Below are 25,893 nucleotides of genomic sequence, written 5' to 3'. Positions count from 1 at the left end.
AACCAAAAGGTCCTACAGTGCAGGTCATTCAAAATCTTATTAAATGATCTTACGTTCGGTTTTTCCACATAGATTCTATAATCTGTTGAAGGAGACAAAAAAGAACATTCTTTTATTTTGTACCTCATTAGTGAGTCCTAACCATACTCTAACTTAGGTCCCTTTCCATTTCAGTCTGGCTCTCAGATTCTTAGAAAGGACAATGGATCTTTAAATTCACTCAGTTTGTGCTGGGAAGAGGCCAAAATTAGTTAGTGTCCCATTGATACCCAGTCGGAGTTAGCCTTCTAGTTGTACAATCTAGGGAAAGCATTCACACCTCCTCTCCCTCTTCTTGTCCTAGTTTGGCATATTCTAGCTTGTGTTTTGCTCTCCCTGTAAATATGAGAGAAAATAAAAGACACCATTCAGCCTCTTTTGTCTGAAAATTCTGGCATTTCAGTGGTTTTCTTTAAAGGGGGTCCTCATTTGTAACCAGCTTTGCCATTAACGGAAATCAATCTGAATGTCCTATTGTGCATCTTTTTCTTCCCGCACAGTCTGAAATTGCCTTTGCCAAGTTTTCGAGCTGAACCTGAAAGACCCTCTCTCATTTCCCCCATCCCCTGCCTCCAGCCCCCACTGAATCCTTGCAGGGCTTTCTCGGCAGAAGGGCTGCAGGGTGAGGATAGAGAGGCACTCGCCCTACTCCGCTAACCCAGTGGCCTGAGCCAATCACAAAGCGGATTGGAACCTCACTTGAGCCCCCCTTCCCCCCACATCCCCTGCCCAGCAAGAGCCTCCTGGAAAGGGGGACACTGGAAGGGTGTGTTTGCAATTCAAATCCTTGGCTTTCTGCCTGCCTCTTTTCCCCATAAGAAGGCAGGAGCCAGCAGTGAGGTGCGAAGGGGTCCTCTGAGCTGCAGTGGCAGTAAGATCCAGAGATCCCTGCTCCTGTCTGCTCCTGTCTCTTACCTGTTTCCAAAGCTAACGGAAAGGGCAAGGATGGTGGAGGCTTTCTGTGCTACCTGGAAGCTGACGGACAGCCAGAACTTTGATGAGTACATGAAGGCTCTAGGTAGGTAAAAATAAGATGTGCTCTTCTTCTCTTAATGTGCGGCTTCAATAGTGCCTGTTTTTTTCCTCACCCATGAGACTGGCGAGGGACAAAGACAGATTGTGTTGTCATAATCCAATGCTAGACTATGCATTTCCCACAGAAGATTTTTTTCCCATTTTTTTTCTGTGGGAAGGGAACATGCTTTCTTGTCTGGGGCTAAAAACACAGTGCATTTGGTAGTCCGTGGAGGATGTGAAGCTTCCGTGCTTTTTTGTTTTCTCTTCAGCATCCACTTATCATTTGTGCATCCAATTAAGCGTCTGCCTATGATGATAGCTCAGTAGCTCAGTAGTTGCATTGGCTGATTAATGGACTAGTGAAACTTACACTTGAGGGCCTGGATTCCACGATGGGGAAGAGATTCTTGTGATGTGAGTTATCTTGGAAGTTGCAGCTAACTGTATCACTTCTTTCTTTAGGTGTGGGCTTTGCCACTAGGCAGGTGGGAAATGTGACTAAACCAACAGTGATCATCAGTCAGGAGGCAGACAAAGTGGTGATCAGGACTCAAAGCACATTCAAGAACACAGAGATTAGTTTCCATCTGGGAGAAGAGTTTGACGAAACCACTGCAGATGACAGAAACTGTAAGGTAAGGAGCGGCTCCTTCTCTGGAGTGGGGGTGGGGAGCAGGGAGTAAAGGAGAGATTCCTTCCTACTGGTTCTCCTTTTGAGATGTTGGGAAGAAGAGAATGCTCTCGGTATTTCCATTCAGAGAGGACACCAGGGTTAATTTTGCATTCTAGTGCACATATGTTATGTTCTGAACGGTGGGTGCTGGCTATAGCTCAAATCTCAAATCTACATGGGAACCGTGGGTACTGGTGGAAACTCAAATCTCAATCAAGTCCATTTCTCACTACGCATTTTTCTTTTCATCTTTTCATTTTTCAGCAACAGTGTTCATTTAAAACAAAAGTTGCATTTTGCTTAATCTCTCTGATTGCCTCAGTTTGACTAAACAGTTTGCCTCACCTTAGAGCTGTGTTTAAAAGAGTAGAATGACAGGTCTGAGACTACTTGTTCAGGATTTTCATTTTGATAGTTGAAGGGTTTGCATTTAGATGTACACATTTCAATCAAAGTATGAGTTATTAGTTTACATAGTGACTCTAGAGGCAACAGAGGATATGATACTAATATGGTAATTAGTTGCTTTTCATTTATTCAACTATTTATCTCCTTCAAAAAACCACTTCATTTGATTCTCCTATCAGAAATCTAATCTGTACCTTTTGCTATGTTCCGCATTTTTTGTCGGTCTCAGTCTGTTGTTAGCCTGGATGGGGACAAACTTGTTCACGTACAGAAATGGGATGGCAAAGAAACAAATTTTGTTAGAGAAATTAAGGACGGCAAAATGGTTATGGTGAGTAATCACGAGTCTCCCTTTGTTCCTTCTAGCTTGGCACTGCCTGCCCCTGCTCCCCATCTCTTTCCCCCTCCTTCCCTTCTTTAATAACATTAAGTCTCCAGCAAGATTCTTTTACCCTGGGTAAAATAGAGGAAATGGAAATGTCCTAGCTAAGCCTATCTTCAGCTCCGCTTCTTTAATTATAGAAAAAAAAAAAAAAAGAAAAATTCTATGCGGTATACTTTTAAAAAGTTGCCATTGATTTAGCTAAAACTGTGTCAAAAGAATGCATAGGATTACTGTGAATGTCTAAACCTCAAATGAAATCTAAATATAAAACCATTCTTGGGGACATCTGTGTGGCTCAGTCCGTTAAGCGTCTGACTCTTGGTTACAGTTCAGACCATTATTTCAGGGTTGTGAGATCAAGGCTCATATAGGGCTCTGTGCCCAGCACTGAGTCTGCTAGAGATTCCCTCCCTCTCCCTCTGCTTCTTCCCCTACCTCCCCCACCCTGCTCATGCTCTCTCCCTCTCTCTTTCTCTCTCTCTCTAAAATAAATAGATAAATAAAAGCTTTAAAAAATATTCATGGAAATATATAAAAGGAATGATATTACTATAAGAGTATCAAGTTTGCTGAATATCAGAGAAATTACTTTACAGCTACTGCAATAAATAAGAGGTCTTTAACCATTTTATATTTTATTTATAAAAGTTCCTTATGTTCAGTGCAAATAATTTAGGATAAAACAGAAAAGTGTAGTTTCTCTTTAGAGGGGATCATTTTGATGTTACTTCCTTCCTGTCTTTCTTTCAAGGCATGGGTGCCTTGTAAACGTGCCTGTTCAATATTGGTAGTCATGTAAAAACCTGTAAGATGTAAAATAAAATAAAATAAAATAAAATAAAACTTCTCTAATGGAGTAGCATCATAAACTGGGGAAAATGTTATGCCTTAATCTAACATCCAGGAACTTTGTTGTGAACTGAGTAATGGTATCTTGATAACATTGAAATAATAAATATATAATTTGGGGGTTTTTTTGGGGGGGGTGGGTGGGTATTGCTGTATATATTCCTTCTAGGATAGTAGACAAAAGGGTTTTTTGTTTTGTTTTGTTTTTGCGATTTAAGGAAATTAACTGTTGTTTTTTCTTTCTCCTTAACTGCTGCAATCGGGGCTGTTCTAGATTAAGACACAGGGTTACATTATTCCTAACTTCTTTTCATTGGTGGAAGTGAGATGGAGAACAGATTGGTTTTCCTTTTATGTGAATGAATATTTGCCCACTTATTTCTGCACGGATCATCAAAAGGAAGGACTTATTTATAAAAGATCCAATCTGAGATTCTCCTTTATGCTTTTATCTCCATTCCCCCCGAATACAGGACAGTGGCTAGCTCAGATTTGGCATGAATGACTGATCAGGCAAGAGTGATTTAAAAAAAGATGAAAGCAATGGATGACAAGGGCACGCTATATTCTTGAAAGTCATGTCAACACATGAAAATAATGAACCTAAAAAACAAACAAACAAACAAACAAAAAATCCCTAGGTTTTGTAAAGAGGTTTTAGAGCAATTCTTCCAGTTAATTTGATGTAAAAGTCCATGTTCCATATCGTACCCGCTTAGCCATGTAGGTCCACATGGGCTAAAATATGATGACCAAAGCAATGAGAACATTTGTACCTTTACTTTTTCCTGACAACTTTGAAACAAGTCCTTCCAAATACCATTTGCCCAAATGATTTGTATTTTCCAAAAATTCCTCAAAATTTATGTTTTATGAAAACCTACTATAAATTCCATTCACTTTCAAAGCAGATAGCTATTTTGCTTCAAGTACCCTCCTCATTTAAGACAAAAGGAATTCTTTTGACCTAAATCTACATAGTTAATCTCAGTATTTCAGTTCATTTTCCTTTTAGAGACATGAACCATGTATATGTGTTATTCACTCCATAAGTAAATAAGAAATTTATTTAAGAAATAAAAAGCTTATGCAGCACTTAATGTTTGTAAATGACATTCTTTTGCATAACACATAAATTATATATATGATAATTTTCAGGAATTTCAGCTACCAATATCTTGTATAAAGATTTGATTATCTTTTCCATCTTTCAGACTCTGACTTTTGGTGATGTGGTTGCTGTTCGCCACTATGAGAAGGCATAGAACGTTTCCCGATACGAGGTTGGAAAAGCTCTACAATTTTTCTGTTTACTCAAGACTCAGTGTTATCCTGCTATTACTGCATGGGTGATCACTAATTAGAAGGTTATCTTTGATGTGGAGGTAGAAAATGGTGCTTTAAAAACTTGTTTTTAAAACTTTTTACTGCAACTAGCCCAACTTTGATCTGCAAGTTCAAGGTGTTTTATAATTCACATTAAAAATGTTAAGACACATTTTTAAAATAAAGAAGTGAATTTGTTTTACAATTTCTACTGGAATGCAAATCAAATTGGAATAAAAATCTTCCACCCATGAGAAATTTTGTCGTTGTTTTTAGTATCAGTAATCTGGTGGGGAATTAGACATTAGGAGGTTTTAGACAAAATAGCCTTTCCTACTGTGTAAGGTAAAACTGAAAAAGTTAGCACTTTGTTTAAAATACTAATTAAAAAGAAATAAGCAGAAGCCTGGGGACAAGTGGAAATGCCACAGTTTGGGTTGAGACTGCCATATAGAATTTGTGACAACTAAATTCTTTTGGCCAGAACCCAAGGGAGCCTTGTGATGGTGGGTTGGGCCACTATTAGAAACAGGTTGTCTGATGAAGCAAAATGATATACATGAAAATATCTTAGTTAAAGGTAAATATAGTCAAAATATCACATAAATAAAATGTCAGATAACTCATTTTTTTCTTGGAAGGTAAATAGGGAAAGAAAGTGAATTTTATCCTGGATTATAAAGATGTGTCTAAAGAGAAGTACATTGAGCTCAACTAAGTCAGTAAGAGTGCCAAAATAGAGTGTGGGTTAAAGCATTCAAATTCCCTTTCTGGCGGGTGTTTGCGGGAGTTGTCAGAACTGAGTCGAACAAGGGAAAGTAAATATCTATTTGTAACTGTCTAAGGTTTGCCTTTGTAAGTAGAAACAATCAAATTTTATTTTGTATTTCATCATTTATAAAATGCTTTTTAGCCATTTCCCCATACCAACAATGTGAAGCAGGTAAGGCAGATATTATTACTTTTAGTTTACTGAAGAGGAAATTGAAATTTAGGTTTACATGTCCACGTTCTCATGATTAATTATTAATACTGAGAACTATAAACCTTGTGATTTTCCCCCTTCATTTCTTCTCAAAAATTGACATTTCAGTATAACATCTCTTCTGGGGTTTAAAAAAAAAAAAAAAAAAGCAGCAAGACTTTAGTTCTCCAATCCTTCAGAAAAGAAATCTTTTCTCTGTTAGTCTCTGGGAGGAAAATAGGGTAAATTTTTTTTTTCATGAAAAAAAATGCAATATTCATTCAACCAGCCAGCTGTTTTCAGTAAATTTCTATAAATTAATTCAGGATCCAATTAATTTACAGATATAAGCATGAGGAAACTTAATTTAACTTACAAAATTCACTATAATAATACTATTATCTGACTATTGGATTACCTTAATTACTATAATGAAGAGTAGAAAAAAACTACATTGCAACTATAGGATTTAACATTTGAATATAATTATTACCAAATGCCAAGATAAGATTGTCTGGCTATTATGACCATTCCTAAAACTACAGAGTCTACCCACACCCCCTTTTTTTCAGTAGGATCCAGATCCAGAGTGGAGCCCAATGCAGGGTTTGAACCCACAATCCTGAGATGAAGGGCTAGATGCTAAACCAACTGATCTACCCAGCACCCCATACCTTTGTCTTTAGGAGCATGAAACATAACACTGAGAAAGGGTTTGCTTGGAATTGTTCAGACAACCTTCATGTTTGCTTCTGTTGAAGGACTGATTTCACTTAGTGATTACAGCCTAAGCTCCAATAGAAGCATGGATTCCGGCCTCTCTATCCTTAAAGATACAAGGCCTAGGATGGGGATTTGGCCACTTTGGCTTATTATAATTAGGCCAAATAACATCCTGCTGGCGTTTATTTCCATAACAACAAGTTTCACAGAGTGAAGAATTGGAAGGGTTTTGGGTGGCCTAAATGAGAACAAAATTACAATTACAATGACAAAGAACCAGGGTGACAGTTGTGGACCAAATGTATTTTTCTGGGAAGGTAATTAACAAGTGCTTTTGCATCCCAAATGTTTACAGGGTGGTCGCACATCATATTTCTTCAGGCAGTATTCTAGCTCCTACAGTAATCTGCCAGTGTACTAACTTTTCTGGTTTGTCCTTTTTGTTTTTGTTTTTAACATAGTTAATAGAAAAGGGAAAATTACCAAGTCTACAGGCAATTTGACCAACAGGCCCTGGAAAAACATTTGTGAAATCCCAAGGTCTGCAAACTTGAGTAAAGGCTGTCTTGTGAAATCCACACTTGGACCACTGGTGATGAGTAAGCAGCAGCTTCCACTCTGTCATATGTGTTCTCTCTCACCCGAATGTACACCCTCACAACAAACAATTCCTCCATCTGGAACATGAGGACTTGTCAAAACATGTCCAAAGTTAAGGTGAAAACCCAGAGATGTTGAGGCACTGGCGCTTTTCTCTTCTTAGAGAGTAGGAATAAAGGGAAAAAAAGAAAGCAGAGGTAGTAGAAGGAGGAATGATGTTTCTACTCATTGTCTTTTTAGGATTTCAAGCATTTCTGAGGTTTCATAATGTGCAGGTGGTATTTTATGCTTACTTACTGAAGAAGTGTTTCACAATCAATTCACTTCCACTAAAGCTTATTGGAAACTGGGGGGGAAGGGGTATGGAGAAGACTGAAAATTGCTACTTTTTCACTTAAAAAAAATCCTTTTCCTATCTTTGAAAATGTTTTGGCTAGAAACGCACAAGTTATTTTACTGTCCTTAAAGATATTCTCTCTCATCTGTTCACCATTTTTTCCCGGGCCCATCTTCCTCCATACTTTTGAGGTTGTGGACTGAGAAATTCCAAAGACCATTCTGTCCACCACTGGAAAGCATTTTGGTTCTAGAAAGGCTTTTGAATTATCCTAAAACTGAGGCAGGACTTAAGCACTCTGGCAATACATGAAACAAAATGGAGGCACCTTGATTCGCATTTCAAAACCCTTTTGATGTGACACTTTTCCAGTAAATTACACAGGACACCATATAAGATTTCCTCTAATGAGAAACAAACACATGTAACAACTTCTTTTATGAGGTTAGTCATTCTGCAGGATATATTCTCCCCCAAGGAATTCCGTGCCCTACAAATTTAAGCTATATGCTTTTTATCTTAAAGAGGCCAGCATCCTCATATCATAACTGGTAAAAAAAGGAACACAGAACCCTTTGGGGATCTTGGCTCCATTGTCAGACTAAGTATTTTTAAAAACTTCTTGGAAGAGTAAAATCAGCTGGCTCTACCTATGCTTTTCTGCATCTCTGGACTGCATAAAGCACAGTTCTGAGATATTGTTCTAACTCAGTTGTAAATGAGCAAACAAAACCCCCCAAACAACCAAAAACCTAAAACCTAGTGTCTTTGGGCAGTGTTCTCAAACATCACCATCACTTTAACATCACCTGGAGGGCTATTAAAAACACAAATTACTGGACAGCTCGTACCCTCCCTCCTGAGTTTCCGATGTTATTGATCTGGTATGGGACCTGGGAATTTTCATTTCCCACGAAAATTCCCAGCTAGTGCTGATGCTGTTGGTGTAGGGACCGCCCTTCGAAGTCCACTGTGCTATCCAAAATTTCTGACGACCTACTCCAAATTATAGTACTTCAAGTTTCTCTGCATGTGTTCCGGAAAGGAGCCCCATCCGTTTGGTGCCAGTGCCATTTAGGAAAGATGATTTGTTTGGGGTTTACCCAAGCACATTCCTTCCTACGCCAGTCACTGACGCGAAGACATAAGAGGGCAGATAATCGCCGGACAGTTGCAGAAGGTCAAACGAACCCACTCGTTGCGGAATCTACCCTCGCACGTGACCGCTGGACGTCTACACCCTCATCCTCCTGCCTCCTCTCCACCCCCGGGCCAGACAGCCCCAGGATCCCCGGCCTTGACCCGCGATGGCGCTGCTGGGCGCGCTTGTCTGCTGCCTGTTGGTCGTCTCGCATTGCCTTCCCGGGCTCGGACTGCCCCTGGCGCCCGGTGGCAGCCCGAGTCCCGCTCCGGCGGTGGGTGAGTCCGCGACCCTTTCCCCGCCAGGAGTTGCGGGAGAGCGCAGAGTTCAAGCTCCCGCGCAATTCGTGAAAAGTGCATGGGGGCAGCAGTGCGCCCCGGCCGGGGCCGGTGGGGAGTGGAGCCCCTGACGCGCGGGGCGCTGGGAGGAGACGGTGACTGCGGGACGAGACCGCGGAAGGTCGGGCTGGGTCAGCACCCAGCCAGTGGGGGCGCTGCAGGGGGCGAGGGGTTGCGGAGGCCAGACTCCTCCGGGCGTCCTCGGAGAAAGGAGATCTCCGCGTGTCTCAAGGAAAACCGAAGCTAGAAGCTGCGAGTCCCGCGTTCCCAGAGGGCCCGAATCTGCCCAGAACACGGGGGAGCTGCGGAGTTTGCTCTTCCCCACGGGGATGCACATTTCAGTGGGACTCAGGTAGTCTTCTGTTCTGCTCGCCGGGTTTGGTGGCCTTTTCTTCCCACTCCAACAGCGGAGGACCATCACGGTCCCCATGCTACCCACCTCTCAGTCTATGTTTGAACTCGGGGAACCTTCATATCACTTTACCTGAATGCCCCTGGGTTCTCTGTGGGTGGGACCAATTGTACTCATTCTTAACACTTTAAGGTAGTAGCTTTTGCCTTGGTGGTTCTCAAAGTGTGGTGTGGGACCAGCAGCATCAGCGTTACTTAAATTTGCCGGAAAGGCAGGTTTCTAGCCCACCCCAGACCTTTGGAATACGAAACTCTGAGAATTGGGGCTCAACAAACTGTTTAACGAATTTTAGGTTTTAGGATGCCTTTTGAGCTTTCAGTTTCAAAGATCAAGGAACCCCCTGCCTCCCTCCCTCCTCTCTTGGAAAAGAATGGCTTTGTTAGAGGGAGGAAATTTTGATAGGTGGAGTTCTGTTCTGTATTTTGGGCATAGCTGTCTCTGAAACTCTGCAGTGTTTGGTGCTGAAACCTCGCTTCTCTGAGGCTCTCGCTGTCTCACACGGCTTTGAAAATGCTCTGAAAACACACCTCCTCTTTGTCCAAGAGCCAAGTTCTCATGATTCAGCTGTCAGGCAGTTGAGAGCAGGAACTGTGAATCTGGTTTCCCAGTTGTCAGTCATAACAAGAAATTGTCCCAAAATACTTACGCACACTGGTTGCTGCTTTTTATTAAGGCTAGTTGTTTTTCTTTAATTATGGAACTGTTTAGGATTTTGAGATAAAATGTCCCAGGTTGCGTGGGACATTTACTGTTGTAATGTAAATGGCAAATTTACTGTTTAGCTTTAGCAATCTGATAGCAGAGGGTCTCAGTGACAGCTTTCTGATGTGTCGGGAATCTTCACTTACACTTCTCTGTTTTGATAGGGAAGCTAAGGGGCTGAGTCACTTAGGGTGTGGGTAGAGATGGAGTAAGTGGGTTTAAAGACCTGCAGATGTGTTGACTCAGCAGTTTCACGGGTTATATTATTTTACTTGTTTTCTATTTGATGTGACTCTCTCCTCCTGACCACATCCCAAATTGCTTCCTTTGCAACACACACCATGACAGGCCTCTGCTTGTTTGATGTGTGTTGTGTGTAAATTCCCAGTCATGTCAGGCCCTAGGGGTCAGAGGACAACATCCAGGGAGACCTTACCTGAGTGTGTTTGTCTACAGCTCTTTAGAATTAGGGGCACCAGGGTGGCTCAGTAGATTAAATGTCTGTCTTTGGTTCAGGTAATGATCCTAGGGTCCTGGGATCAGGTCCTGCACCAGGCTTCCTGCTCTGTGGCAAGCTTGTTTCTCCCTCTCCCTCTGCCTGCTGCTCCCCTGCTCATGTTCTCTGTCTCTCATTCTCTCTCTCGGTGTCAAATAAGTACATAAAATCTTAAAAAAAAAAAAAAAGAATTAGTAGGTCAGAGCCTGCAGAAATAATTTGGTAGGAACTGACATTATAAGCAAGCAAACAAAAATACCTATTTGAAACAATAACCATATGTCCAAATATCTGAATTATGGTTTACTAGGTTCTTTAGGATAAATTAGAATGTTTTTAGATAAATTATAAGGGTTTTTTTTTTTTTTGGTATCGTTTTGAGCATTTATCTATATATATATATTGAGAACACACACAAGCATATACACATACATTTATGGAAATCTTGTTAAATATTATAAGAGAAAAATCATTGTGGAGTGAAAAGAACTTGGGACTGCCAACCAGAGAATCTGTAGCAGAGTGTGGGCTCTGCCACAGGCCAGGTTTGTGGCCTTAGACACACACACACACACACACACACACACACACAGAGTACTTTATCTCTAATTTCACTAGAGGTGGGAGGTGAGGACTCCAGAGGTTCATTATTCATAAATCCCAGGTTAAGAAGCTGGCAGAGTTCTCTTGGCTTCTATTTAAAGACTTTCTTTAGTGCATCTAAATAATTACCCCCTCACTTATCTGGATCTGGCAATGCAATGTAGTGGAAAGAGCACTCGACTGGAAGTCTGGAGAGACTTGTTCTGGCTCAGCTTTCATTACTGAGTCACCGAGTGATCTTGAGGAAATCCTGAAACCTGCCTGTGCCTAATTAAAGAATGTTTACTGAGGGCCCACTATAGGTCAGACATCTTCTAGTTGCAAAGGATCCATGAATCTAGGTACTAGAGATGTGTTCTTAACATGTTTCCAGTTTGGGTTTATAAAATCTTAATATATTATCTCGTGTATCTTCATCATCACATTATCTCATGTAGGTGTTGTCATCTACATGAGGCAAGTGGGACAGAAGGACATCTGAAGGTGAGCGCACACAAGAGACAAAAGTAGTGCAGTGGTTAAGAGCAGCACGGAAACTGGAGTTAGATTTCCTGAATCTCTGTCTCAACTCTGTTGTGTCTGACACACGTGACTTGAATTAATCTTTGTGTGCTGCAATTCCTTACCTGTAAATTGGAAATAATGATAAGTTAATTCATGTAAAGCATTAAAAAAAAAAAAAACCAGTATGACACTTACAGTAAGTACTTGATAAATTCTAACTCTTACTTGGAAATGAGGAGGTTCAATCTCAAGTTCAAGCTTGGGGTCAACTAATAACAGTATAACTAACATCAAGTTTAGTTACCTAGATGCCAGGTATCTTCTAAGAACTTTACTTCTACTAAATCACTTAACTCTCATACAGGAGGCAGTGATATTCTTCCCATTTTGCAGAGAAAACAAGTCAAGATCACACTGTTAGATTAGTAAGTGGAGCTTGGATTGACTGATTGGTTTTTAAAGTCTATTTGAGAGAAAGACAAAGAGCAGGGTGAGGAGGGGCAGAGGAAGAGGGAAAGAGAGACTTTAGTAGACTTTGTGCTGAGCATGGAGCTCCACGTGGGGCTCGATCTCGTGACTCTGCGATCAGAACCTTAGCCAAAACCAAGAGGTGGGAGCTCACCCAACTGTGCTGCTCAGGCGCCCCTGGAGCATGGATTGAAAGTCATGGTAGTCTCACTTTGGAGTCCCCACTCTTAACCGCAACACTATACTGTTCTGTGTGCAGTTTATTGTACCTTAACATTCTGCAAGCAATTAAAAAAATGTTTGCATAAAAATAAGATGTACTGTATATTTAAGCGCCAAGAAGGACAGACTCCAGGATGATTCTGAGCTGCTTGCCAACGCTGCTTTGTGTGCTGGCTAAAGTATGTCTAAGCTAAAAATGAAAGTTGGAGTATTTTTCTGCACTAAAGAATAAAATAAATCACTCTTGGCAAAGGTTTTCAAACGGGAACAGAATACCAAGTAACTGATCATAAAGACTGCTTTATGTCTACTTTCTTCTGGCTCTTTTGTCTACCACTTCTTAGCTGTCAACTTAAATATATCACAAAATTGTAACAATGTTGTGGAGAAAAAAACAACCCAAATATAACTTACCTTTTCCACCTTAACAAGTTAACTGTTTGCAGTTTTTTGCTCTATTATTCCAGCTTTGGGTTCTTTTCAGGTGTTTGCTCACATCCATACTCAGTCTTGGTCATCTTCGTCCAGACAGATGAAAGTTCACCTTCTACTTGTTTGCTCCACTTTTCTGCTGTAGGATCTGCTGCTATGTCACATCCGATGTCTCTCTGAGACAACTTAGTCATCATCAGAGTGAACTCAAAATTGAAAGTGTGAAAAAGCCTCAATATTCATGATCTCAGAGTCCTGGGATCGAGGCCCACATCGGGCTCTCTGCTCAGCAGGGAGCCTGCTTCCTCCTCTCTCTCTGCCTGCCTCTCTGCCTACTTGTGATCTCTCTCTCTGTCAAATAAATAAATAAATAAAATCTTTAAAAAAAAAAAAAAAAAAGAAAAAGCCTCAATATTAAAATAATTTATTGACTACAAATGAGAAGGCAGCAAAATCATAGACTATATAGGTAAATGAGGTATAAGCAAACTGGAGAACCTTTCAAAATGGGGTTCAGATTTTGACTCTGCCTTTTATTAGCTGTGTATACCTGAACAAATTTCCTAATTAACCCAGCATTCATTTCTCAACTCTAAAACGAGAATAGTGATTCCCACTTCAAATTTTGAGAACAAAATGACATAGTGTATTTAGTTTCCTTATTATAAGACCCGGCACAAATGCTTAATAAAGAGTGGTACTTCTGTGATTATTTGTACTACTGTTTCCTTTAATGGAAATTAAAGAATCTTTCCCCTGCTCTCAGGTGGGTTCTCGGTTTCTCCCTGAGGTTTCATCCTCTTTAACAAATGCTTTCCTTAATATCACTAACATTTGGTACAAGCGTACATTAGGAGATGTTCCTGTATTTAGTACCCTTTTAGGGCTTCTGGCAATCCCTACTTTTGGCTTAAAGCTAGTATTAAAATGTCATATTCTTTTTCCACTAATGTTGAGAGGCAAGGATTTTCAAGAAAGTAGGAGTGAGATTTAGTTCCTCATTCTGCAATCTCTTCACTGTGGAACCCTAACAGACCACATCATGGTTCTATGTCAGTTTTTCCACAAGAAGAACATAAATAATTTCTAAAACCTTAAATTCTGCAAGGAAGGAAACATACTATTAAGACAGGATATATATTATTAGTGACCTCCTAGAAGGATCTCTCCCTATATTTCATTATGCAACTTATGTTTGTTATGTAGTCTTTGTTTGGTAGTCATGCTGTCCCTGAGCTCTTGAGTGCTGACACGTGTAAGTAGTAAATTTTGGTAAATTCTTCCTACTGTCTTTGGAATCCTTATCTTCTGACGGGGAAGTGTTGTTTTTACCTTCAGGGCAAATGAATATTTCAATCGTTAAGGCCTTCCTCCATCCCAGGGAGGACTGTCTCTAGTTTTCCTGTAAATATTTTGACGGGAATTCCTAAACACAAGTAGATTTAACACCATTTATTTTCTAATCAACAGGACAGTTTTGGCATGTGACTGACTTGCACTTAGACCCTACTTACCACATCACAGATGACCACACAAAAGTGTGTGCTTCATCTAAAGGCGCCAATGCCTCCAATCCTGGCCCTTTTGGAGATGTTCTATGTGATTCTCCGTATCACCTTATTTTGTCGGCATTTGATTTTATTAAAAATTCAGGACAAGAAGCATCTTTCATGATATGGACAGGGTAAGTGATTATATATATACCGTTAGTTATTCAATATTTACCTACAGTGTCCTAAGCTTCATTAGAATGCTGAATTCCTATAAAGATTAACTGGGCTTTAAGTTAAGAATTATTTGGGTTTTAAAAATACTATGTCCAATTAATCATTAGATTATTAGAGATAGGAAGATTTTAGAAGTCTCAGAACTTTAATTTTTTTTAGAATACAGGCTCTAGAAAAATGTTGGTGTTAGCTAAGAGATGACTTCACAGACAGAACACTTATATCAGTGTTTTGAGGTGTTTTTAATGTGATAATAGGTCTTGATTAAATAATCAAAAACAAAAGACTACAATGGGAGTTAACCTGTTCTAGCAATTTTATAAATATCATCTTCTGGTAGTATAATTAATTAATTCTATCTGTCATGACAGAGTGATGAGATCTATATTTCCTGTGCCAGCAATAATAACCATGGTGTTATTTAACTAATTTATACATTATAATTAACTTAATCTTTACAATTTATATTATTGTTATTCTGATTTTATAGATGAAGAAATGTAGGCTGAGCTTCTAAGTTACTTGTTCAAGTGCACATAGCTAGTAAGTGGCAAACCCAGGCATTTTAGCTCTGGAATCTGTGCTTTTAGTTGCTAAAATACTTGCCTCTCATAAATCTTCAGTCAGGCAGAATAATAGGCTTTGTATTTGTATTACATAGATTTTTAAAAATAGAACTCCCTGTGGGAGAAAGGTAAATGAATAGCTGATCAACTCTTCAACAGTCATCTGTTGTTTTGTTGTGGAAGGTGTGCGATTCACCTTCAGGGTAACAAGGCATCATGCATAAATCTAGTGACTTTTTATAGAAATTGATTTTGTTCTTGGGGTGCCTGGGTGGTCAGTTGGTTAAGCAGCAGACTCTGGATTTCAGCTCAGGTCATGATCTAAAGGTCCTGGAATAGAGCCCCACACCAGACTCCACACTGGGCAGGGGGTGTGCTCGAGGGTTCTTTCTCCCCCTCCCCCTCTGCCCCTCTCCCTGCTTGGACCCTCACCTTCTACTCCTCCCCCTCCCCATACTCCTTCTCTAAAATAAACAAATAAATCTAAAAAAAAAAAAAGTTTAGAAATTGATTTTGTTCTCTACGATTCTGTCTCCTTTTCAGGGATAGCCCACCTCACGTTCCAGTGTATGAACTCTCAACAGATAAAGTCATAGATGTGATTGCTAATATGACAAACACCATCCGGACTGTCTTTCCAAATCTCCAGGTGTTCCCTGCACTGGGTAATCATGACTATTGGCCGCAGGTAAATTTGATTTCAACTTTCAAAAGTGTGTGTGTGTGTTTTTTTTTTTATATATTTTATTGATTTATTTGAGAGAGAGAGAGAGACAGAGTCAGAGATAGTGACAGAGATCACAAGAGCAAGCACAAGCAGGGAGAAGTGGGAGAAGCAGGCTCCCAGCTGAGCGGAGATCCTGATGTGGGGCTCCATCCCAGGAGCCTGGCTACATAGCCTGAGCTGAAAGCAGACGCCCAACCCACTGAGCCACCAAGGTGCCCCCAACTTCCAAAAGTATTTAAAGGGTTTTTCCCATCGGGAGTGTCAAAGCTATAACAATAACTAGCTGGTGGTAAGCCATGGGATTGGGGCTCATGGTGGTGGAGTGTGCTTTTAATGACTATTGAAGAAGGTAAGACAAGTGCTTTAGAGACTTCAAAGTGATTCTTAATAATCCATAAAAAGAGTTACATCCATAGTGCGTTTTGGAAGCAAATTGCCTTAGTTTGATTTTTGTTTTCCTTCATATTCTTCTTTAATTTCTACTTTCTTTTGAATAATTTTGTTGTTCATTCACATTTCCATGATAAGGTTAGCAAGGAAGTTTAATATTGACAAATGTTTACATCTTGCAGAATTTTTATCACGCATACCAAGTTCTCCACACTCTGATCTATGTTAGATTATGATTAAAAACAAAAGCGTAGGGGTGGTTGGGTGGCTCATTTGGTTAAGCGTCTGCATTAGGCTCAGGTCATGATCCCAGAGTCCTGGGATTAAGCCTCTTGCCATGAACCTTGGTCAGCGGGAGTCTGCTTCTCCCTCTCCTCCCTGCTCAGGCTCTCTCTCCGAATCTCTGTTTTTCTCAAATAGATAAATAAAAAATCTTAAAAAAACAAACAGATAAATATAGCAAACTATCGTAAGTAACAAAGAGGAGGTTCCTGTTCAAGTCCAGTTTATCTAATTAAGATGTGATTCAAGATAGAGATTATGTTCAGAATATTTGCCTCCTGATAAGCCCAGGTCTCAATCTATTAGAGTGGCTGTTTGCTAAGCAGCCTGTAGATAACTGTGGGATGTTGGGCCTTGCCTACAGGGTCCTGTTAGAACAGAGCAGTGTAGAATCTTAGACTTACACAGATTCAAGACCTATGGTCCAATCTGGGCCTGCACCTTGTTTTTGTTAATGAAATTTTATCATAACACAGCCATGGCTCTTCTTTCTGTATTGCTTGTGGCTGATTTTTTTATTTTGCACTAGAACAGCAGAGTAAAATTGTGGCTGCAAAGAATGTATGGCCCATAAGCTTAAAATATTTATTATTTGGCCCTTTGTAGGAAACGTTTGCTGGCCCTTGGTCTAGATCAACTCTTCATTTTATAGACGAGAAAGACAGAGGCCCAGAAATGTTGTATTGCTTGTTCACATGCTCAGAGTCCCTTGGTGGTAGAGCCACATCCTGGATCTTTGGTGTTCAATTAGACTAACATCCTTTCATATATCCCTTGTTCTTGCTGGATTCACAGGCTCAGTATTCCTGAATGTGGTGTTTTTTTTTTCCCTACTCCCTTTGTCTAGATGTATCTCCTTGCTTAGAATATCTTTTCCATCTCATTTTAAAAGAATGCTTCATGAGGGGTTTGATCACCTAAGCGCCGTGATTTTGAAAAGCTGTACTCTAGGATGAGCTTAAGTTTCGAGAAATGTCTTGACACTGGCCTCCAGGCTTGAGACGAACAATAAATACATTAGTCTTTGTGAATCATCCATGTAAGCCAGCGGTCAACTTTGTTACTGCTGAGATGTTAGACCACACAGGGCAGAGGCTTGGGAATGTCCTAAAAGATAGATCTATTTATTTATTTATTTATGTATTTGAGAGAGAGAAAGAGTGAGTGAGTGAGAGGGGGAGGGACAGGGGGAGAGAGAGAATCTTGAAGCACACTCCCCGCTGAGCTCAGAGCCCGATGTGGGGCTCAGTCACAGGACTCCAAGATCATGACCTGAGCTGAAAACAAGAGTTAGCTGCCTAACTTACTGAGCCACCAGCTGCCCCAAGCACCTTGTTTTTATATGCTTTAGGTGACAGGCAGATTGGTGTAGTGGAGAACATGTGGGATTTAGAGTTATAGTCAATGGAATATAAAACCCTATGGTGCTCTGCTCCTAATAGCTTGACCAACTTGGATAATTCACTTAATGTCCTTGACCTATAAGTCACTAATTTGTAAATAGGAGCAAGAATACCTGCCCTGGAGAGTTTTTGTGAGAATTAGTGATAATACATGAAAAGTCCATAGCTTCCTACCTGGCACATACTAAGCCCTCAGTAAGTGGAGTGGTAGTTATTACAACAGTAAGCAGTGACATGGGATCCATCTTTCCTAACTCCTTTGGGGATTTGTTTCATCTTCTTTTTGTGAAGTCAAATCCTGTAATAATTCAAAGGTATAGATGATATCCAAATTCTAAAATATATCCTACTACATGTATAGCTAGGGTGTATTGGGCAGCCTGTATACCTTAAAGAGTTAGTTTTTTTCCCATTCTAGCTTATAACTTTATATCTGAAAATCTCCTTTCTATTATTCTACTTCCACCCTTCCTCCCCAATTTCCGAAATGTCAAATGTAATATGCAAAAATAACAAGTTCTCAGCAAATTCCCACAACAAATTCTTCTACAGATGGAGAGCTGAGGTCGAATTCTGGTGAATTATGTTAGTAACAAATCAAGCAAATAATTTGTTAAGTATTATTTCTCTATTATAATCTCATAAACATGCACACAAACATAGTTACATAAGCATACACATACAGGTGCACCTCCCCACCCATTACATCAGCAGTAGATATTAGCGTGGGCAGCCTGGGGATTCCTTCCAGTCACCACCCAAGGAGGCAGTCTGGGCCAGGGTCCTCATTTACTCCTACACTGGCAAGGCTGGTGCCAACAAACTTACGGGTGAGTCACTTCTCATTATACCTCGTTTCTCGGCAGTGCTCATGTCACAGCCAAAGAGGATTGAGATGATGGCATAGTACAACAGATAATTGGACATAGGAGTGATGGTGGAAAGACCTGGGATTTAGACCGAACTCTGGAACTGACCAGCTGTCCCTGGATGAATCATCTAACTTCTCTGGTGCTCATATTTCTCACATCTAAAGTTGAGAGGAGAGTCTAGTGTGATTTTACATAATTTTAAGATTATACATGACCATACTGGTATGTTGGCATGGCTAACATCAATGGCTAACCCTTTTAGGTTTTTGATGTTGATAATGATAACCAATTTTTAATCAAAATCCAGATTGACCTGTAAGTCTTCGTGTGATTTTTCAGACAGATAATTCTGGTATCTGACATGAATTGAAAATATACTTAGGATAGTTAGTTCTAGTTAGAACAAGTCATTTGGATATTACATTTCCTCAATGTAGTTATATTTTCATCATGTATGAGGGATATGTATTAGGAATTAATGTGCCTTGGATGTCACCTGAAGAATAACTAAGCATTTTAACTAATGCTGACAGGAAACTCCTTTAAGAAATAAACCCATATCACCAATATGCAGAAGAATATGAGGAGAGTAGAAAAATGGCTTCAGTTTATTAATGCAATTTTTTAAAACAAAAAATAGGAATACTTACGAAATTTCACACATGATTTGTGTATTTTTATTCAGTATGTACTTTCTTAAAGTTTAGGGTTTTTTCCCCCTTCCTTAAAGCTTATGTCACCATAAAGATTCTTACTATAATATGATAAATTGGGATGATAAAAATACTTTGATAATAAAAAATGTTTTATATACATGTTGTTTAAAAAATCAAAACCTGTTGCTATAAAGAAACTTCTTCAAATCAAAAGCATGTGTTTATAAATTTTCATTTAAGAAGTTCAGAAGTTTTATACTGGGGTGAGCATTTCAGAGGACTTGGTTTAGTTCTAAAATCATGACATTTCCTCCATTCTATTAGCGTACTATATCAGGCCCTGCGTGTTCGGGCTCAAACCCGCCTCTGTGACTCTTTGATGAGCTCATTCCCACATCCATCCTATATACTGGCCAACCAGCACAAGTGCTTTTCTCTGCATATACACTGTGTGTGCTGGCATCTGGGTCATTGTCTTTGCTTTGATGCCCTTTCTTTTCAACTCAGCCTGGTTTGTATGCTCTCTTCACTTTCTGCCCTGATGCTATGGGCCAGACTCAATTATTCATGTCTCTACCCTCCTAGAACCTTTGTGGTATCACCTGCACATTGTCACATTGTCTTATAGGTGATTGTTTATATATCTATATCTATATATATGTATATATATATATATATCTCCTTATGTTATAAATTCAAATTCCTGAAAGAGCAAACCTATCTCATATTCATCCTTGTGTCTCCTGAAGTCTAACATAGTAGTATGTGCTCAAGTAATGCTAAAATTAGTTAACCCATGTCTCTTTAAAGTTTCATTGGTGGGTTATATTGTTTGTGGGCAGGATCAACTACCTGTAGTCACCAGCAAGGTGTACAATGCAGTAGCAGACCTCTGGAAACCCTGGTTAGATGAAGAAGCTCTTCATACTTTAAGGAAAGGTAAGTGAAAGATGTATTCATCCCTGTTTCATCTCTATTTTTTATTTGTGTTGTTTAGGCTAAGATCTTTAATGTTCACACGGGTGTAGTCGTTCTGGATATGCCCAGATTTCTGGAGGCCGTAAGTCATCTTTGAAAGCTGAGGAGAGGCAGGGATGGTGAGTGGATCTGGGGCAAAGAGAGCAGGTCCAGGGTCAGGGGCTAGGTTTGAAAGTACCATTGCAGCAGCCCCTTGGGTGTTGTCACCACCAGATCGTGGGTATGAGTCTCCCCCCACCCGGGAGACTGTAGCAGCTTTGGTTTCTCTGACATCTCTTCCATAGCAGTCTCTGGCAAGGTCAAAATGGGTTCCCATTTTTGCATTTTGTATTTCACGCTCTCATCTTAACTCCCCAAACATGCAGAAGTAGAAGTTCACGCACTAAGATTTCTTTTCAAAAATTCGGAACCTGGTTGCCTAGTGCACAAACACTTTATTAGCATTTCATCTGACTATTGGATACACCTGTTGTGATTAGCTCAGTATGTGGAAGGGCTGCCGCTGGACCTGGCACACAGTAGGTTCTCAGTAAGTGTTAGACCTGATTCTTATTTAATGATAGCCTGTGTACGTACAAACTAAATGATTACAAATAAGTATAACCTTTCCAACTGGCTTGTAAACCATAATTAAGAATTTGCCTTCATAGTCACTGTGAATCTCTGTGTGTGTTTTTCTAGAGTGTGTCTTAAATTTCTTTTTATAGGTGGTTTTTATACACAGAAAGTATCACCTAACCTGAACCTTAGGATCATCAGTCTAAACACAAACTTGTACTACGGCCCAAATATCATGACTCTGAATGAAACGGACCCAGCAAATCAGTTTGAATGGCTAGAGAGTATATTGAGCACTTCTCAGCAAAATAAAGAGAAGGTAGATCCCAGACACAAAATTTATCAGGGGATAAAAGGGGCTAAATGTGTGTATTTATTAACTTGAGTGGGGTCAGGTATTAGTAAAAGTATTAAAATTTGAAGATGTTTTCACATGAAATACCTTATGGTTTAATTCACTCTGTTGTATTTTTGTTTTGTTTTGCTTTGCTTTTAATGCTTTGAGGATTGATACCTGTTTTTTTATTTAAAAAAATTGTGACCAAGGTCACAGTTACCAAATATCATCAACAGTGTAGTTTAAATGATATTAATATGATATTGATAGTTTTATAATTTCATCTTTTTTGGTGATAGGAAAGGTAGAGATGGGATATTAGCTTTTTAATTTTTAATTAATATAATTTCAGTCTTGGGTATCCAAATGTTAGTTGGTTGTGGTAAGTGTGCAAAAAGATTCTCATTGGTCATCCTTGTGTTTCTATTTCCAGGTGTACATCATAGCACATATTCCGGTGGGTTATCTGCCCTATTCAAGCAGCACCACAGCAATGAGAGAATTCCATAATGAGAAATTGATAAATATTTTTAGAAAATACAGCAGTGTCATTGTAGGACAATTTTATGGACACACTCACAGAGATAGCATGATGGTTCTCTCTGATGAAAAAGGTAATATGATATTCTGTTTGCATCTCCCCAGTCCAAGATGCTAGAGCAGAGCAGGGGCTAGCTGGTAATCTTGAACTGATCCAGCAAATTAAAAGTTTCACTAAGTCAACCTGCCAGCGATAGATTTTTCTGAATTATCTTCTATGCTTATAAGTCAAGTGTCTAATTTATATTTAGACCTGCAATCTCCCTATTTGTCCCATGGGGCCATCATCATTTGATAGCTGTCAACAAAAAAGTCTCTGAAACCCTCAGCTTACTCCACTTTTCTTTTAGATCCTCAAGTTTGGAGAAATACTGCTGTTCATTATTTACCTCCTAGACCCAAGTCTCTTTTGACATGACTTGTTTTATTTCTCAGAATTTAATTAACAAAATACAATCTACCGTTGGTTTAAAATATATCAAATACTTAATTTTTTTTAAAGATTTTATTTATTTATTTGACAGACAGAGATCACAAGTAGGCAGAGAGGCAGGCAGAGAGAGAGAGAGGAAAGCAGGCTCCCTGCTGAGCAGAGAGCCCAATGCTGGACTCGATCCCAGGACCCTGAGATCATGACCTGAGCCGAAGGCAGCGGCTTTACCCACTGAGCCACCCAGGCGTCCCTCAAATACTTAATTTTAAGTGTAAATCAACATTGTTGTCTACTCAGGATTAAAAGAAAAAGAAAAAAAATTAGAAGATTGAGCGTTAAACAAACAATGATGACCTATTTTTAAAGATGATTTCCTCACAAGAAGAGGAAATTGTGCGTTAACAAAATAAGAGTTCTGATTTTAGAGTAGTGAGCCAGGAAAGAATATATATGCATATATTTTTTCAGCAATTGGGGAATGTTTTTGAAATACATTACCTCTTTTGTCTACAATGAATAAACTTGGTTTAAAAAAATGACCAGTTTTCAGCATTTGATAGCTTTTTTACTCAGAAATTTAGTCCTATAATAACTATGTATTAGAAACATGGTGACACTAATCAGATTCTTATGTGTCATTATTGGTTGTTGTTCTAGATAGATGTATAGAACAAACTAGTATGTGTGTATTTGTAATACTTGGGTTTTGTTATTATGAAAAATTTCAAATATACCCAAAAGCAGAAAATAATAAAACAACCCCCATGTACCATCACTTATATTTAACACTATCAAGATTTTGCCACATTTGCTTTACCTATTCATTTTTTAATTCTTTTTTCTTTTCCTCAAGTATTTGAAAGTGAATCTCAAACATTAGATCTATTTTAGCCCTACGTTCTTCTATCTGCATTGCTAAAATATGTGACTAGCTTATATAATCATAATATGACTGACTTACCTAACAAGATCAACAATAATCATCTAATACCATATCAGAATAAAGATTCCTCTATTTTCTCAAGTGTCTTTTTATAGTTGTTTCAAGTCCGGATTCATCAAGGATCATATGTCATTTGACTGTTTCATCTGTTAATGTCTTAATCTTGAATTTGTTCATATTTTTAATAAAGTTAAAATCAATTTAAAAAAACGTTAATGTAAATATGTCTTATCCAGGAAGTCCAATAAATTCCTTGTTTGTGGCTCCTGCTGTTACCCCAGTCAAGAGTGTTTTGCAAAAACAGACCAATAATCCCGGCGTCAGACTATTTCAGTATGATCCTCATGATTATAAATTATTGGTGAGTTGGCACAATTTTAGAACTATGCTTGTCTTTGTACAGTTTTCATTAGTTTAGCTGAATGTTTTCAGTTTAACTATGTAGTTTCTATCTTGAAATCTTGTGATGTCTTCTTTTTTGTATTTGGCTTATCAGCACTTGCTAAGTATGGGTATAGGATGTCACCTTTTGGGAGGTGGTTTCTGTCCTCCTGAAGACTTCACATTCCTTTAGCACACTGGGTTGGGTCTGAGTTGTGGACTTGGATACATATTGAAGCTTTGCACTAAGCCCCATTTGTTACTAATTACTCTTCTCTAAAACACAGCTGTGCAGGTAACTGTAGATTCTGAAACCGTAATCTCAAGAGTTGTTCTACCTAACTTCCTTGTCCCCAGTCCATTCCTCTGTAAAACGAGGCTTAAACTAAGTCTGACTGACCTCACAGAGTTGCTGCGAGGGTTACGTGAATGAATACATGTAAAGCACTTAGAAAAATGCTTGGTTTATAGTAAGCACTCAATACCTGTGGGCAAATTTTTTTTGTAGAGAAAATAAATTGAGCTGGACACTTATTTTTGAGACAAAAATTCTCTGGAGCTTGTACACGATAATGTTTTAGATCAATTTAGCCTTAAAAGTCTGGGTATTTTGCTTATGAGTACGGTCCCTTTTAATTAATTTAATTTGAAAAGAAATTTTCAATTAAAGTCTCTGTTGATGTAAATGCATTTTTTTCTAGGTAAGTTTAATGGGAGGTAGCTCTTTTATTCTGTAGAATGTGTTTTTATGAAGGAAGAAGGACAAGGGAAGCGTGATTTAATTCATAAACACTAGATTAAATGAGGAAATAAAACAGTTGACTAAATTATTTTTACAACTATTAGTTTCCTTTTTATGGATCTGAGCATCAGACACACACACGTATACACACATATATATACTGACATGAAAAGTTGCCATGATACAGCACTGAATTATTTTTAAAAGTGCAAAACAGTGCATTGTATAACTTCATTTTTTGAAAAAGCCAAAAAGATAGTAAATGGGTATATATATTCTAAATATTTATATTTGTTTTGCACATAAAGTCTAGAACAACACACATACACTGGTGCTGATAAATGTTTAACAGTTGTCCATTGGGGGAAAAAGATACTTTAGTTTATAGTGCCAATTTCCATGATATAGATACTCCCATCATGGCCAATTTAAAGCTGCCAAAGTGATGTCAGTTAACTTGCAAGATTGTTGAAAATTTGATCACTGGCTCTGTGAGCTGATACAAGCTGTCTCAGAACATCACTGATTTACGTACAGTGATTTTATTAGCAGTGGTTACTTCTGAGGTGTGTGAATCAAAGCTTTTTATTTTGTACATCTTTCTGTATAGTTTAGACTATTTTCTATTATGTTCCTTCATTATTTTCGATTAAAAAAATGTAATACAGATTTTTCTATTGGGTTTTTCTTTTTTAACAAAACCAATTCTCACTATTTTTAACTGGCTGCAACTTTAAATTAAGAATGTCATATAAATCCAAATAAGGACTCTTCTTGCTGTGCAGTACTTTATATGCCAAAGAATGAACCAAGCTTTGTGACTGTTTTTGATATAGGATATGTTGCAGTATTATTTGAACCTGACAGAGGCAAATCTAAAGGGAGAATCCGATTGGAAGCTGGAATATGTGCTGACTCAGACCTACAGCATTGAAGATTTGCAGCCAAAAAGTTTGTATGGATTAGCTAAACAATTTGCAGTCCCGGGCAATGAGCAGTTTCTAAAATACTACAATTACTTCTTTGTGAGTTATGACAGCAGTGTCATTTGTGATGGGAAATGTAAGGCCTATCAAATTTGTGCAATTTTGAGTCTTGATCATAGTTCCTATATAGATTGCCTCAAACAACTTTATATTAAGTACCATTCCTAATATTTCATTGTTTGTGTTCATAGAAAATGTAACGTTCTGTTTCTGAGATCAGTGTGTGGAAATTGTTACATAATTCTTTGTGTGTTACTGAGTGGGTGAGCAGAATTCCTACCTTTGCTTTCTTTTTTATAATCCTCAAATGTTGATATTTGTAACATTCTAAATCTTTATTATATCTAATGTAATTGAACTGCCCATTTCTAGAATGCTGTCTGGACCTGAATACCTTATCTTCCAGTTTATATATCTAATTTAAACTCTTGTACACTTTTGAAATGGTCATTTATACAATAAAACAAATGATTTCTCCTCAAGTATGATGAATTGTTTTTATTTTTTATATATTTATTTTTATTTAAATGTAGTTAACGTATAATGTATTATTGGTTTCAGAGGTAGAGGTCACTGATTCATCAGTCTTACATAATACCCAGGGCTCATTACATCATGTGTCCTGCTTAATGCCCATCACCCAGTTACCCCATCCCCCATCTCCCTCCCCTCAGCAACCCCAGTTTGTTTTCTATAATTAAAAGTCTCTTACGGTTTGTCTCCTTCTCTGATT

General features: G+C 38.7%; 2 protein-coding genes across 3 annotated transcripts; both read left to right on the top strand.

Annotated features, from left to right (window-relative positions):
• The first annotated feature begins 713 nt into the window (after window positions 1-713).
• Window positions 714-4,945, top strand: FABP7 (fatty acid binding protein 7). The gene is made up of 4 exons (XM_059176353.1): window positions 714-1,057; window positions 1,519-1,691; window positions 2,367-2,468; window positions 4,586-4,945. Exons 1-4 carry the CDS (start codon window positions 985-987, stop codon window positions 4,634-4,636), a joined length of 399 nt encoding a protein of 132 aa, XP_059032336.1. The 5' UTR covers window positions 714-984; the 3' UTR covers window positions 4,637-4,945.
• A 3,525-nt stretch (window positions 4,946-8,470) lies between these two features.
• Window positions 8,471-25,635, top strand: SMPDL3A (sphingomyelin phosphodiesterase acid like 3A). Of its 2 annotated transcripts, none has more exons than XM_059177687.1 (8): window positions 8,471-8,740; window positions 14,110-14,323; window positions 15,476-15,620; window positions 20,105-20,201; window positions 20,948-21,117; window positions 21,569-21,749; window positions 23,288-23,412; window positions 25,011-25,635. In XM_059177687.1, exons 1-8 carry the CDS (start codon window positions 8,629-8,631, stop codon window positions 25,326-25,328), a joined length of 1,362 nt encoding a protein of 453 aa, XP_059033670.1. In that variant the 5' UTR covers window positions 8,471-8,628; the 3' UTR covers window positions 25,329-25,635. The 2 variants fall into 2 exon arrangements, with proteins under 2 accessions (XP_059033670.1, XP_059033671.1); XM_059177688.1 differs by lacking the exon at window positions 8,471-8,740 and adding an exon at window positions 9,020-9,152.
• Window positions 25,636-25,893: the final 258 nt, after the last annotated feature.

This window comes from Mustela lutreola, chromosome 6 (genome assembly GCF_030435805.1).
Source record: "Mustela lutreola isolate mMusLut2 chromosome 6, mMusLut2.pri, whole genome shotgun sequence".
Lineage (NCBI taxonomy): Eukaryota > Metazoa > Chordata > Mammalia > Carnivora > Mustelidae > Mustela > Mustela lutreola.
This window is presented reverse-complemented; position numbering and strand designations above follow the sequence as displayed.